General features: G+C 44.9%; 1 protein-coding gene across 1 annotated transcript; it reads left to right on the top strand.

Annotated features, from left to right (window-relative positions):
- The first annotated feature begins 4,213 nt into the window (after nt 1–4,213).
- Nucleotides 4,214–13,709, top strand: MTRES1 (mitochondrial transcription rescue factor 1). The gene is made up of 4 exons (XM_061207273.1): nt 4,214–4,583; nt 6,910–7,391; nt 9,332–9,404; nt 13,432–13,709. Exons 2-4 carry the CDS (start codon nt 6,922–6,924, stop codon nt 13,609–13,611), a joined length of 723 nt encoding a protein of 240 aa, XP_061063256.1. The 5' UTR covers nt 4,214–4,583; nt 6,910–6,921; the 3' UTR covers nt 13,612–13,709.
- The last annotated feature ends 1,835 nt before the right edge of the window (nt 13,710–15,544 follow it).

Below are 15,544 nucleotides of genomic sequence, written 5' to 3'. Positions count from 1 at the left end.
ATCCCAAACTCAAAAACCAAATTGGAGTGTATCTGAGGCTTGTCTCCGACTCCCCTGCTTGGTGCCCTGCAATAAACACTGTATTTTCCTTCATCACAGCCTGGTGTCAGTAGATTGGCTTTGCTGCACTTCAGGCAAGCGGACCCAAGTTTCGTTTGGTAACATAGAAACATAATGTTGAGTGAAAGCACAAGTCATAAACATATAGTATGTTGATGACATATAGCCATCATATGTGTGACATTTAGTATGACACAATTTATGTAAATTTTAGAACAAAACTCGCCAATACATTGTTTAGAGAAACACATGTATGTGACTTTCTAATTTAAAAATTTTTTTTAAATTTTTTATTTTTTTGGCCACACCACAGGCTTGTGGGATCTTACTACCCTGACTAGGGATTGAACCTGGGCCCCCTGCAGTGGAAGCACAGAGTCCTAACCACTGGACCACCAAGGAATTCCCTAAAAAACTATTTTTAAAGAAAGCAAAGGCATCACAGACCCAGATCAGAAGCATGGGTACTATGGCCACTACACTGCACAACCCCAGGGGTGCCATCTCCACTGCAGTTAATGTGAATGGCGCTGCAGATGAGTATGAGTGAGTTCCTAGAGTTATGCATGTCCATACGTGGTGGTACTGGCGTTTACCTTCGGGACAGGCAAAAGGAAAAGACAACTATTACAAAGAAAAGCTGGCAAAGGATATAAACTGGCAAATAAAAGAAGAGAAACCTGAAGAGCCAACGAATATATAAAAAGATATTCAATCTCACTACCAATCAGGGAAAGTTTACAAATTAAAACAAGGTACAATTTTTCATCCATGAGACTGATAATACTTTAAAATCTGATAACATGAACTATTAAGAAGAATGGGGGGGCTTCCCTGGTGGCACAGTGGTTAAGAATCCGCCTACCAATGCAGGGGACATGAGTTTGAGCCCTGATCCGGGAAGATCCCACATGCTGCAGAGCCACAAAGCCCGTGCACCACAACTACTGAGCCCGTGTGCCACAATTACTGAAGCCCGCAAGCCTAGAGCCCGTGCTCCACAGCAAGAGAAGCCCTGCAATGAGAAGCCCACGCATCGCAACAAAGAGTAGCCCCCACTCGCCACAACTAGAGAAAGCCCGCGCGCAGCAACGAAGACCCAACACAGCCAAAAAATAAAGAAAGAAATGAATGAATGAATGAATAAATAAAGAATGGGGAAAAATATGATGTTCATGAGCTTGTGCAAATGTAAATTAGTAAAATTAGGCCACTTTTCAGTAAGATTGAAGAAAATATAATTACTTTTGGACCCAGAGATTCCTATTCTTTTTTTTCTTTTTAAAAATATTAATTAATTAATTTATTTTGGCTGCACCAGGTCTTAGTTGCGGCACATGGGATCTTAGTTGCAGCATGCATGCGGGACCTAGTTCCCCGACCAGGGATCAAACCCAGGCTCCCTGCATTGGGAGCTTGAAGTCTTACCCACTGGACTGCCAGGGAAGTCCCCAGAGATTCACTATTCTAAGTAAACACCCTAGAGAAACTTTCAAAGGATGATACCTCCATAAGTAAGTTGCTGCAATGTTTGAAAGAAACTTTAGGAAGGAAACAACTGGGAATAATTTATATATGAATTGTGTAAAGGAGCCAAAATATATGTATAAACATGGAAAGAATCTCAAAAATAAAGTGGACTGAAAAAAGTATCACTACATTATTTCTATTAAATTTTTAAAAATTTAAATATCTCATATATCTTAGCTATATATGACATAATCAGAACTCGGTAACATGTTGTGTTTGTGTGCTGGCAGGAATGATATAGAAGAGTGAGAAAGATTCAGGAAGGAGGAGACTCTAAAGAGTAAACTCCTTGAGAAGATGAGAGAGGGTGGGGCTCAGAGTGGAGGGAGGGGGCTTTGGAACTGATCAGGCTTAAAATATCTTTCTTTGGTGATTAGCTAACCTTGAGGTTTGTGATAAGTGAGGCAGTGGAAGGAACTTTCTTCTCCAGGTAATATTTCTTCACTTAAACAAGCAAACAAATAAATAAGTAGTAAACTGTACGAGAAAATAAAAGAAAATAAAGCCTACAACAATGTTGAGAGTACGGAAAGTAAGGCTGCTCCTCCTGCATTAAAATATAACTTAAAAGTCACCTACAGGCCCCAAATAAAAGTGCTCTGATTTACTCATCACTTTATGTAAGATTAAATATTTGAGCTAAATTAAAAGCTGGAGCCCAGGGACTTCCCTGGTGGCGCAGTGGTTAAGAATCTGCCTGCCAATGCAGGGGACACGGATTCAAGCCCTGGTCCGGGAGGATCCCACATGCCGCGGAGCAACTAAGCCCATGCGCCACAACTACTGAGCCTGCGCTCTAGAGCCCACAGGCACAACTACGGAGCCCGAGTGCCACAAGTACTGAAGCCCGCGCGCCTAGAGCCCGTGCTCCACAACAAAGAGAAGCCACTGCAATGAGAAGCCCACGCACCGCAACGAGGTGTAGCCCCCGTTTGCCGCAACTAGAGAAAGCCTGCGCACAGCAACAAAGACCCAAAGCAGCCAAAAATAAAAATAAATAAAATTAAAAATTTCGTTAAAAAAAGATAGCTGTTAAAAATGGGCTGTTAAAAATGTTCAGAAGAACTGAACAGACATTTTTCCAAAGAGGAAATGCATATGGCCAACAGACACATGAAAAGATACTCGACATCATGAATCATCAGATATATGCAAATTAAAATCACAATGAGAGATGCAAGAGGGAGGAGATATGGGGATATATGTATATGTATAGCTGATTCACTTTGTTATAAAGCAGAAACTAACACACCATTGTAAAGCAATTATACTCCAATAAAGATATTAAAAAAAAAAACAAACACAATGAGATATCACCTCAGACCTGTCAGAATGACTATCATCAAAAAGAACACAAATAACAAATGTTAGCAAGGACTGGAGAAAAGGGAACACTTGTACACTGTTGGTGGGAATGTAAATTGATGCAGCCACTGTGGAAAACTGTATGGAGGTTTCTCAAAAAATAAAAATAGAACTACCATATGACCCTGCAATTCTACTCCTGGGTATATTTCCGAAAAAATGCAAAAACACTAATTTGAAAAGATAACATGTACCCCAATGTTCATAGCAACAGTGTTCACAGTTGTCAAGATAGGGAAGCAACCTAAGTGTCCAACTTGAAGGATGGACTTGGAGGGCATTATTCTAAGTGAAATAAGTCAGACAGAGAAAGACAAATATTGTATGGTATCATTTACATGTGGAATCTAAAAAACACACCAGCTAGTGAATATAACAAAAAAGAAGCTGACTCACAGATGAAGAGAACAAACTAGCTGCTACCAGTGGGGAGAGGAAAGAAGAAGGGTCAATATAGAGATGGGGGATTAAGAGGCACAAACTATTAGGTATAAAATAAGCTACAAGGATATATTATACAATATGGGGAATACAGCAAATATGGAGTATAACCTTTAAAAATTGTGACTGACTATATTGTACACCTGTAATTTATATAATATTATACATCAACTATACTTCAATGAAAAATAAATTACTTAATTATTTATTTATTTTATTTTTGGCTGCATTGGGTCTTCGTTACTGCCTGCAGGCTTTCTCTAGCTGCGGCGAGCAGGGGCTACTCCGTTGCGGTGCATGGTCTTCTCATTGCGGGGGTTTCTCTTGTGGAGCACACGCTCTATGCGTGCGGGCTCAGTAGTTGCGGCACGCGGGCTCAGTAGTTGTGGCTTGCAGGCTCTAGAGCGCAGGCTCAGTAGTTGTGGCGCACGGGCTTAGTTGCTCTGCGGCTTGTGGGATCTTCCCAAAGCAGGGCTCAAACCCTTGTGCCCTGCACTGGCAGGCAGATTCTTAACCACTGTGCCACTAGGGAAGTCCTACTTAATTAATTAAAAAGAAAAAAAAAGAAAAGCTTTCTTCAACAATGTGGAATCAATCACTCAGCGTGGGCTCCCCGCTCAGCTCAGAGCTGGCCCTGTACTCTCTCAGCAGCCCTCTCGGCGCAGTCCTCCGAGGCGCGGCTTTCAGCAGGGGCCGCTGTGCCGCTGCCATCGCCGCCGTGCCAGTGCGCACCGCCCAGCCTGCTCTCACCGCGCCGGCGCCGGCGGAAGGGGAGGGGCAAGGGCAGGGCGGGGTGTGGAGTCCGGCGCTCGGCGAAGCCGTTGGGGGGGGGGCGGGCGGGAAGGGGGGAGCGGCGCTGACGTACAGGTAACTGCGCCCCTGCCCGGCGTGCGGTGCCCCCTGTCCGCTCCCGCTTCTGTTGCTTTACAGCAAGCACATGGGAAATACGGGCAGGGCGAGCTCCAGTCCCCCGCCCGCGCTCCTGCCAGGTCTCCGCGTCTCTGGCGTCCTGCCCCAGCCGGGCCAGTTCGGGACGCCCCGTGGATCCGGGGGCTCTTCGGGGCCTTGCGAACCCGGCGGGCCGAGGCCGTCTGCCCCTGTGCCCGGCCGCTCCTGTTGGCTGCAGGCGCAGACCGCGAGCTCGAGGACGTTGGTGTCGTTTCCCTTGACCTTGAGGACCCGGGAAGGTGCGCAGCCCGACGGGGGGAGGGAGGGAGCGAGGGGAAATGACCTTATCTCAGCACTTGGTCAGCCTCTGAGGTCTCCAAGAGAAGAGAAAAGATTTTTGCTTGCAGTTGAACTAAAAGCAGTTAAATTAGGTTTTCCATACGGAGTAGTTAACAGGCTCAGGAACATGGAGGGATTCCAAATGTCCCGCAGGTCAAGGACAGCGTTGCCTCTACATTCCAGTCGTTGTTTTTCTTACAGCCTTCGGTTAGTTCATCGATTTTATATCTCTCCTGAAGATCTCACTCAAAACCTCCTTCAGACTTCCTTCCGTGATACTCCCCTTAACGTCCACGCTGTCGCCAAAGAAATCTTTTAAAAAGCACTCCCATCAGATCACTTCCCTACTTAAGGTCTTGCTATAGCTCTCATGCGTTCTGGATAAGTCCAAGCTTTGATAGGAAAGGCCCTTGGAGATCTAGCCTCTTACCCATCAACCCAGCCCCATCATTGTTCTTCATTCTAATGCACCGGTTCTTTTGACCTACTTTCACAGTATTTAATTAAGCACTTACCATGTGTCAGGCACTATTCTGGGCACTTGGGATTGAGCAGTAAATTATATAACATAGCAGATAAGTGCTATTGCGAAAGAAAGTAGAACGGGGCAAGGGGAGATTTGGAGGACAAGACACCTGTTAAATGGAGTTGGAATGAGTAGACCTCATTGAGGTGAAGATGATTTATCCATGCAGATATCTGGGCTAAGAGTGTTCTGGGCAGCTGGAACAAAGGAGTCTACCCGGAAGTGTGCCTGTTGTGTATGAAGATCTTCAGGAAGGAGCTGAGTGAGCATGGGTGAGAGAGGCAGGAGATGAGGTCAGAGCGGAAATGGAGGGGCCAGATCACACAGGGACTATAGGCCAAGGGAGGGATTTTGCTTTTCTCCGTGCTTTTGTAGGGTCGTGAGGGAAGGAGTGACATGATATAAATTACTTTTTAAAAGACTCACTCTGACTGCTCTATGGAGAACAGACTGTAATGGAGCCTTTGTAGTAATCCTGGTGATAGATGGTGGCCTGAATCTGTGGTAACAGTGGTATTGGTGAGAAGTGATGGGACACTGGACATGTTTTGGAGATAAGCCACATGATTTCCTGACATTATGGATCTGAGTATGGGGGAAAGAGAAGAGTCAAGAGTGACTGGAAGCTTTTGTTCTCAGGAACTAGAAGGGTGGAGTTACCATTAACTGAGATGGGGAAGGCCGCAGGTAGAGCAGATTTGGGGTTCGAGATTTATCAGGAGTTTGTTTCCCGGCCAATTAAGTTTGAGGTGCCTGTTATGCACCCAAATGGAGATGTCGAATAGGCAGTTGGATATTTTGTCAGGGTTCCCAAGACCACCCCTAGGTTCATTGATTTCACTAGGAAGACTCAACAGGACTCAGCTGTGGGTCATGGCTATGATTTAGTACAGCAAAAGGATAAAACGTGCAAGGTAGAAGATGCATGGGGCAAAGTCTGGAGGGAACCAGGTGCAATCTTCCAAGAGTCCTCCCAGTGGAGCACACAGGACATGTGGCATGTCAGCACCTCTGCCTCAGGAAACAATTACCTAGTTTGTGGGTCTCCAGGCCCCTTCTTTCTCTGCTAGCTACTGCCTCTGTTAAACAGTGGGAAGAAGATGTGAAAGGAGGTGAAATGCAGATCTGTACAATTTGCTCATTCCTAGCTCTGATTTGCTGGAGTTGGAGATTGAAATAAAGTTTAGAGACTCACTGGCTTTCATGAAGTCATGATCTGGTATCCTTTGCAAAGTCAGTATTGTAAGGATGTAATGTATGTCAGTAAATAGTCTTTCTCGTCCTGAGATTTTCCTTTTTAAAATAAATCATTGAGGGAGTTCCCTGGTGGCCTAGTGGTTAGGATTCCTGCCGTGGCCCGGGTTTAATCCCTGGTGGGGGAACTGAGATCCCTGCAAGCTGCATGGCACGGCCAAAAAGAAAGAAAAAAATCATTGAGAACTATTGTTAATATTTTTCAGTAGCAATCAGTACCCAAGCTAATTTGGGGGAGTGAGAAGAGTAGAACCTGTTTTCACACTTATTAGTATCTAATTCAACCTTCATGACCACCCTGTGAGGTCAGCATGTTAATTACAGCCAGAAGACTCACCTAGTACAGTGTGCATGGCCCTTGGTACATGTGGACCAACATGGCCTTTTGTAGGAGGAAGCATAAGTACAGTACTAGATGTAAAGTGTTCATGGTGTGTATGGTTTATGTTGTAAGAATGCCAGGATACCACACTTGGGAAGTAAAACTGAATTATTGTCTGTTTCAGGTCGTATGAGCCATGGCTATGACTAGTGTCAGATTGCCCAGTGGCGTTTTAAGAAAGCCAGATGCCTGGATTGGGCTCTGCGGAGCGCTACGAGGGACACCTTCACATAAACACTGTGCTTCCTGGAATCGATACTTATATTTGTCTAGTACCAAGTTAAATGCTTCAAATTATAAAACATTTTTCCATAACATTTTCTCACTGAGACTCTCAGGGCTTTTAACATCTCAAGAATATATTTTCCCATTTTCCATAAGACTCAAAAGTAATGTAAGCTCTAAAAAATCCACTAAAGAGACTCTGCAAAAAGTGGAGGATGAAGGGGACTCTGATGAAGAGAGTGAGCGTCATGAGATGAGTGAGCAGGAAGAGGAGCCAGCGGACGACCCCACTGCGGTCAGAGACTATAAAGACCTGGACAAAGTAGTGCAGTCCTTCCGATACGATGTTATCCTGAAGACGGGCCTAGATATCGGAAGAAAGTAAGTATGTGCGTTTTAATACAAAATCGCTTGTCTTCTTGTTGGTTATTTTAAAGCAGCATTACCAATTACATGGCTCATAGTATGGTGAAGAGTAACCATAGATGTGAAAGGATCTTATAGGTAACCTGTTCCAATTATTTCATTCTATAGATGAGAAAACTAATTCCCAAAGAAGTCAAGTGACTGCCTGCAAATCCCACATGGCATTATTTCCTTGATTCTAAGATACAATCAACTGTAAGATGAACCGTTGATGTAAAAACAGCTTCTTGAGGAAAAAAGGAATCACCATGTTAGATGTATATAGCAAGCATAGAATGCACCTGGGTTTTACAAATGGCTACAGTGTGAGAAGGTACCTCTTAGAATCAACAGAAGCAGTATAACATGGTGGTTAAGACTGCAGGCTTGGGGCTTCCCTGGTGGCGCAGTGGTTGAGAATCTGCCTGCTAATGCAGGGGACACGGGTTCGAGCCCTGGTCTGGGAGGATCCCACGTGCCGCGGAGCGACTGGGCCCGTGAGCCACAATTACTGAGCCTGCGCGTCTGGAGCCTGTGCTCCGAAACACGAGGGACCGCGATGGTGAGAGGCCCGCGCACCGCGATGAAGAGTGGCCCCCGCTTGCCGCAACTAGAGAAAGCCCTAGTACAGAAATGAAGACCCAACATAGCAATCAATCAATCAATCAATCAATCTTTAAAAAAAAAAAGACTGCAGGCTTTGTAGCCAGACTACTGGGGTTTCGATCCCGGGTTGTGTGTGACCTTGGACAAGTTACTTAAAATCTCTGTGCAGTTTCCTCATCTGTAAAATGGGGGTAATAGAACCAGCTTTAGAAGGTGGTGGCTAGGATTAAATGAGTCTATCTACCTACCTAAAGCATTTATAACAGTGTGTGGCACGTAGTGGGTACTCGGTATGTTAGCTGTGATGATGAAAATACTATGTGTGTTCATATATAGTGCACAGAGATACTAAGTGTAACTTTCAAGATTTCTTTAACATTCTCATTCCTTCTCTGCTAGACTAATTATATAAGAATAGTGATCCTCATTGTTCATTCATTCCTTTAGCAATCATTGTGTGCATACTGCATGCAAGATAAGAATTGTGGTATGAATAATAAATTAAGAAAGATTCCCTTGTGTAATTTGTATCTTTATGTCCTGATTTAAAGGCATAGTTCAGTTTTTAACTCTGAACCCACAGGCACTCTGATCGGGACTTGAATGTTCTCTAAAATCTGGCAGGCTCATGAAGGGCCTCTCCCTCTCTCACAGTAGTAACTGCCGCTGTTCTTATTAGGAGAACCCCAGATGTCAATCGCCTGGAGTCAGAGCACTAAAACGAAAGGGCACTCGTTTTTGTCTGTATCCTGCCCTGGTCTGGTTGCCCCAGTGATCAAATTCAGAGAGATGAGCAGCTGCTGGATTGGAATTTCCCCATCCTCAGTGCAGATTAACAGAGGGTTTCTCAATAGCCTCACCATACATGTGGTGCCTGGTTTTTCTCAGAGCACGTGAAGGGAAGGGAGTGCCCACTCATTTTGGCTGTCGTGAATCACAGGCGCTAGCACCTCTAAGGTGACTGCTGTAGGGGGAGTCACGTGGAGAGCGCCGGGCCCATCCTGAACGCGCTAGATGCCAGTTTCAGCCCACTTGGAAGCCCCAGCAGGGCACTGGCTACCTGCCTGCTAGCGCTAGCAGGTCTTTGCAGCAGCCGGCATCTACTCGGCAGTGCCCTTTGGTCTCCCTGTTTAGATACATATAGAAGCAGTTGACTTTCACTTTCCCAGCACCCAGAATGGAGATTTTGTGGGGAGGCCAGCCACTGTCAGGATAAGCATTACAAACAGCTGGTACTTTTCTCAAAATTATATAATTGTTTTGAATATATTTCTATTTTAAAGCACTTTGATTTTTTTTTCTTTTTTTAGCAAAGTGGAAGATGCATTCTACAAAGGTGAACTCAGGCTGAACGGGGAAAAATTATGGAAGAAAAGCAGAACGGTGAGGTGGTTTTTTTTGTTTTTGTTTTTGGCTGTGTTGGGTCTTCATTGCTGTGCCCAGGCTTTCTCTAGTTGCAGTGAGCAGGGGCTACTCTTCGTTGCAGTGTACGGGCTTCTCATTGTGTTGGCTTCTCTTGTTGCGGAGCACGGGCTCTAGGTGCGCAAGCTTCAGTAGTTGTGGCACGTGGGCTCAGTAGTTGTGGTGCACAGGCTTAGTTGCTCTGTGGCATGTGGGATCTTCCCGGACCAGGGCTCGAACCCGTGTCCCCTGCATTGGCAGGCGGATTCTTAACCACTGCGCCACCAGGGAAGTCCACGGTGAGATAATATGACAGCCAGATATTTTTGTCTATTGTTCTGCCAGTACTCAGTTAATGCCTCCCCCAATTTCCCCCGGGGCTCCTTCTTTGGGGCATCAGTGGCTCCTCGTGTATGTCTGTCTTGCCCCCTCTAAGGTCTCCCTCAGGCCTGGTCACACAGCTTCAGTTACACAGACCACTTGCTCTTTGCAGCCATAATGACTTTGAGATGAAGCGTCCCCTTTTTTTAAAAAATTTTAAGACAAGTCACTATCAGAACTGGCAAAAATCTATTAAATTTCTAAGTCATTAATGTTAGCCCCTGTGAAATCATAATAATCAGGCTAAATCCATGTAGAGGTTTCTTTGGCCTGCTGTTACCTGAGCAGATGTGCAATTCTGTTCAGCTCAGCAGTAGCCCCCAACCCCCTGTACCTGCTGGATACACTGCTCCGTGTGCAGGGCAGCCATCAAAAAGAAGGTTCCATATATCCTGACAGCTCCATTGTTGTGAGAGAATTGTTAAGTGAGAGAATCACTCACAAGTGTTATAAGAAAATGTATTTCTAGTATCCAGTGTTATAATAAATGATATATATATTCTTTTAAAAATGTATTTTTATAAAAAGTTACATATATACATACATAGAATTAAAATATTAATACTACTAGTATTTATCTTTGAGTGGGGCACTGTGGGTTATATGTACTTCATGCATTTTATTTTCTGAATTTTTTACGAGTATGTCTCACTTTTGTAATTGGAAAAAATAATAATGATAGTAAAAGTTAACAAAACAATTTAAAAAAGTATATGACAGAGACCCTTAAAAAGTTTGGAAGACACAGACCTATGAGGCGTTGGCGGACATGATCTAACTCTTAGTCAGTGTCCAGGGAATAAATGTTCCATGGAAGTTAGACACACTTTTGAAGGTTGTTTTTATTTTAGCTTCTTTCATATTTCAAAACACTCCTGGGATTGGAGGACCTGAGCTGCATCCTGTACCTCTGGGACATGGGAGGGTGTGAGCCATTGGCCATGGACCTGGGTGAGCACTGAGGCTGTCTTCAGAGTCTCTGCTCCCCAGACTCAGAGTGGTTCTTGCAGCTGAGTGGACAGGAGGGGGGATCCCCAGTACTTGTCTTGGCCGCCAAGTCACAAGGCCCAGATCCCTCTGATGGCACCTGACCTGACAGGTTCAGACTGCAGGTGTCAGTCCTTGCTCAATGAGCTGCAGGAAATCAAGCACTCCAGACATGCACCTGGAGATCAGGTCCTTGTTGTCCCTTAATCGCTTTTTCCTGCTTGTAGCCCAGCCCCCTTCTCACCAGCCGCAGTGTTCCAAAGACAAGATCTGTTCTTGGTGCACAGTGTCTCTGCCAGGGCCTCGTTTACAGACACCGTAAATCTATTTTTCTCCCTCTGCTTTGAGATATTGTTAACTACAGTCTAATTGCTGCTTCTTCATTCTGCCTTGGGTGTTCTTTTGTCTTGGCTGCCTTCCAGATGTCTCCTGAGGGTCAGCAAAGGAAGGGGCCAGCATTAACACTCGGCTGCCTTGTTACTAGGAGGCCTGGTAGCCATAGTAACTGCAGCTAAGGGGAGATTGGAAATGTAGATGCTTGGAACAGCCCCTAATCCCAGCCAGTTTTGCTTTGTGTCTAGTGTGCCGTCTCCCACGGTGGAAGGGACAGGGCTTTGCAGGGAATGAGGAGCACCTCCCCTTCCGTGGCCTGCTCCGTGGGGCCTGTGCCTCTCTGCTGGCTGAAGGGTCAGGCGCCTGTCTGATGCTGCAGCTCTAACCCTGGCTGCCTGCAGCTGAGCAGAGCTTTTCTGTGAGTTGCACACCAGATGGGGCCCAGAGTGCTGTGGGTGCTGGGTAACTGTTGACCTAAATAGAGGGTGTATGGAGCCCCAATATGGGGACTGAAGCCTTCCTAACCTCACCTCTCCCTGGGATTGACCGGGTAAAGGAGAAACATTCCTTCCATATTCTCTGCCCTAGAAGAAAGCCACCAGAACGATCCACTCTCCTCTTAAGGGGCAGACATCGCACATAGTATATCCATGAAAGGATACATAAGAAGGGTTGCCTTTTTCTCTGTATATCCTTTTATACCTTTTACGTATTGTATCATGTGCGTATATTACTTATTAAAAAATGAATTTTAATGACATAAAGTTATGCCAAAAAAGGTAAAGCAGAGTTCCCAAGCCTTGTATTTCTGAACATTGATTTTAAATGTCTACACAGTTTGGGCGAATGGTCATTTTTTTAAAAAAATTGAATCCAGCAGAACTTCAGGAGGACTGACTGCCCCTCCCCCCAACTCCCCACTCCCCCCTCTGCCCAGCCCAGATGATGCCTTTAAACCCACAAGGAGAAGCAGTCTTCATGCCTCGCTGTGGTTTGAGTCTCTCTGCTTCTCAGCCCAGAGGGGAGAAAGTTAATGGTTTAAAATCAGCCCATGTGAGTTTTACATCCAGCTGCCTGGATTGACCAGTGTGGCATCGTGGTGAGCAGGCGTGCGTTCCCAGGTTGTAGACTTAGTATTGGGCCTATGTAAGCCTTGAGTGGGTGGCTTGCCCTAGTGAGGTACAGATATCCCAACAGCGTGAAGTTATGACTGCCTCAGGGCATTCCTTGAAAAATGAGGCAAACATAAGCATTTGGCACCATGCTCCTTAAACAGAAGCCCCCAAGTAGGCTTTTAAATGGGTACCTGTGCCCACTTAGAGTCCATGGCCCACACATGGGGGTCTGTCCCTGTCTTTCTGTCCATCTCTTCACCACTGCCCCCATCCTTGGCTTGGAAGCGGTGGTAAATGGTCTGAGACGGCCTCTGGTCATCCTGGCTTGTGTTCTAGTAGAAGCATATGGCATCTGCGTCAGTTTAGTCCCTTCCTGAGTTGCTGAGCAGATTCCCTGGGATCCTGAGCTGCCAGGACCAGGTGTCTCATGGGCTGTTTGCACCGTGGCAGCACTGATGTGACTGCCCCCAGGGCATGTCCTGCACTCACTCAACCCAAAGCTCCCATCTGGACAAAAACGGGTTTGACCTCAGCCCTTTTAACCCAAGTCAGCATCCAACTCGACCCTCTTTTCTGTGGCATTCCATCCTTGTGCGTTGAGTCCTGTCTCCTCTTGATGATGTGGCATCACTGGCGCTAGCCAATGCTGGAAAGCAGTTTATTTACTTCGATTTCTTTAGGAGATACAGCTGACCGTTGTTCCACTGTGACAGATTTCCAACAAATTGTGCCCTGTCCCCAATGATGTAGCTTAACTGTGGTGAAATCAGTGAAAGTGTTAACACTGAAAATTGTCTTCTCAGTGCATGTAGTAATTACTGTGCTCGTAACCTCTAAGGTTGTGCCCCGCTTCATCTTTTGCCACTGTTACCAAAATAAATGCTTCCATTCAAGTGTTTCCTTAAGTCATGCAATAGACGTGAAAACTGAAGCCACACAGGCCCTGTCCACAAGCAGCCAGTTGTCTCAGCCTGAAGGAGGGACACTGGCCCCTATTGAGCCACATGGGTCTGAGGCATCTGCCCGGAGAGGGGTGCCCTTTCACCTGGAAGCACTAGGGAGAAGTGACCATTACACAGGAGTCACCTGTGCCCCGGGTGGTGGTCGCCCAGTGAAAACTCAAAGGAGAGATGTTTGCATTGGCCGAGTTTCCCAAAATGTAATGAAGGTTCTGTTTTCTTTTTAATTTTCAGGTGAAAGTGGGAGATACATTGGATCTTCTAATTGGAGAGGATAGAGAAGCAGAAACAGAGACAGTGATGCGGATTCTCCTGAAAAAAGTGTTTGAAGAGAAGACCAGCAGTGAGAAATACAGAGTGGTGTTACGGCGGTGGAAAAAGTTAAAATTGCCTAAAAAGAGTACGCTCAAATAAATGGATTGCTTTTTAGCGATAAAGCTGCGTTCTAGTGGTGGGGAAGGGGCCAGGTTAAAAAGAGGACGTTTTTATTAAAATAAAGTTCTCCTACCATTTGTGGAATCTCCTGAGCCAATTTTGTGGAAGTCAGCATTCGTATCGTGGCTCCTATAGACGCTTCCCTTGGCCTGGATTTCCCTCCCAGGCTTGATTTGTTCACATTTTGACCTCGTGAGCATGAGTGAGACATGCGCTGAATGAACTAAGCCCAGAGAGGGTTTTCATGACCAGCCTGCTGTTTCCCATGTTAACTACCTCAGGAGGCAGTGTAAAATAAACTGGCCTTGTTCTTAGTGTCTTCATTTCAGTTTTATCCCCGTCAACCAGCTTCCCTGGGTTCAGGCTTCTTAAGGCAAAACCAAGCTAAGTCAAGGTCCCCTTTATCTCCTTAGGGGAGCAGCACTGGCCTCTCTGAATTACTAACAAACATGTTGGCCTTAGTTCCCTTCAGTTTGTCTCCAGAAGTCTGGATAGTAAAGTTGTTCCAACTAATTCCAAATGGGCTAGTTAGGGCCCATTTAAAATTAATTGTTTAGGGCATGGGGTTGATAGACTAAGGCAGCTGGAGGCCTTTTGTATGGCATGCAAGTTAGGAATGGCTTTTACATTTTTAAAGGGTTGTTTTAAAAAAAGAGGAACATATGACAGAGACCTTATGTAGCCCACAAAGCGTAAAATATTTACATTGACCTACAGAAAGAATGTGATGACCCTCCCTGGTTTAAGCGATGGTTTACTTTTCAGGTGAAAGTAGAAAATACACAGATTTTATCAGTAAAGAGAATAAAGAATCAGAGACTAATTATTCTAATTCTCAAGAAAGTGTTATAAAAGGGACTAAAAAAAATAGAGTAGTAATAGAAAGGACACACACATAATACACATCATCTAAGAAAAGGGCATCTGCATAAATAAATTGGTTTGTAGATTCCCAGGAGCAGTGTGCTAGCACTGGAAGGGTTGGCTCAAATAGACTTATTAGACTGTGTTGTGTCATAAAGACCGACTATGTCTGGGTCCTTTAATTGCCCTCCAGGAATTCTTGAGAATTCAGGTTAACTGATAGAGAAGGGAAACTTCTGTAGCCCAAAGCAGTGAGATGTTTGGTCACATGAGTCTGGAAGTCTTACCGGCTTAGATTTTAGAAGACTCAGGAAAATTGATTTTTATTTGAAAGCTTAAATAAGCTCTCAGGAAGCAATAATATATACTGTGCAGTGTAACAGAAGGAATTTTTCTATTTTACCACTTGCTAATTAGGCTTTTACATCAGTGAAAATAGTATCATTAATTTCAACATGAGTTAGTTATAAGTTTTAATTTAGGAGATTATAGTAATGATGCTTTTTCTCATTTTCTTCACCTCTGTGCCTTTCTGTCTCTCCTTCCCTCCCACCCTCTCTCCCTCCCTTCTCTTGATTGCTCTTTGGAAAGTAATAGAAAGCCAAATAAGTCTTGCATGGTGAGGGGCAGCATGACCTAGTGATATGTCAGGGGTCCTAGTTTTTAGGCTCTGTCTTGCTCTTAGCAAGTTCGGTTACCTTGGTTATATTCTGGCCTTAACCTCTCTGAGCTTCAGCTTCTTCACTGGTCAGAAGGGGATCAGGATACTAATTTCCTTACCTTGTTGAGTTGAGTCTTCAAAAGAGTTAAAATGTGTTGTGTGAGGCAAGATGAGTTGATAGTAGCTAGAAAGCAGGAAGGCCCATTTGAAAGGCTGTTGGAAGCTCTATTGGTAATTAAGTACCTCAACTTAGCTGGTGGGATTTGACTCATTACAGGCTTCTCTGTTTTTAAAAATCAAAATAAGCAAAAAGATGTCTGATGGTGGAGAATGTTGGTTTGGTCATAACACCTGGCAAAAACTGATCTCTCATAGTTGTCTACAGCA

The sequence above is a fragment of the Eubalaena glacialis genome, chromosome 12 (assembly GCF_028564815.1).
Source record: "Eubalaena glacialis isolate mEubGla1 chromosome 12, mEubGla1.1.hap2.+ XY, whole genome shotgun sequence".
Taxonomy (NCBI): domain Eukaryota; kingdom Metazoa; phylum Chordata; class Mammalia; order Artiodactyla; family Balaenidae; genus Eubalaena; species Eubalaena glacialis.
Note: the sequence above shows the minus strand (reverse complement) of the source record. Positions and strands in the feature narration are given on the sequence as shown.

Coding starts and splice junctions, on each gene's coding strand:
- MTRES1 (XM_061207273.1), top strand. CDS start 6,922: ATGGCTATGACTAGTGTCAGATTGCCCAGTGGCGTTTTAAGAAAGCCA. Junction 7,392..9,331: donor GGCCTAGATATCGGAAGAAA/GTAAGTATGTGC, acceptor TTCTTTTTTTAG/CAAAGTGGAAGATGCATTCT. Junction 9,405..13,431: donor TATGGAAGAAAAGCAGAACG/GTGAGGTGGTTT, acceptor TTTAATTTTCAG/GTGAAAGTGGGAGATACATT.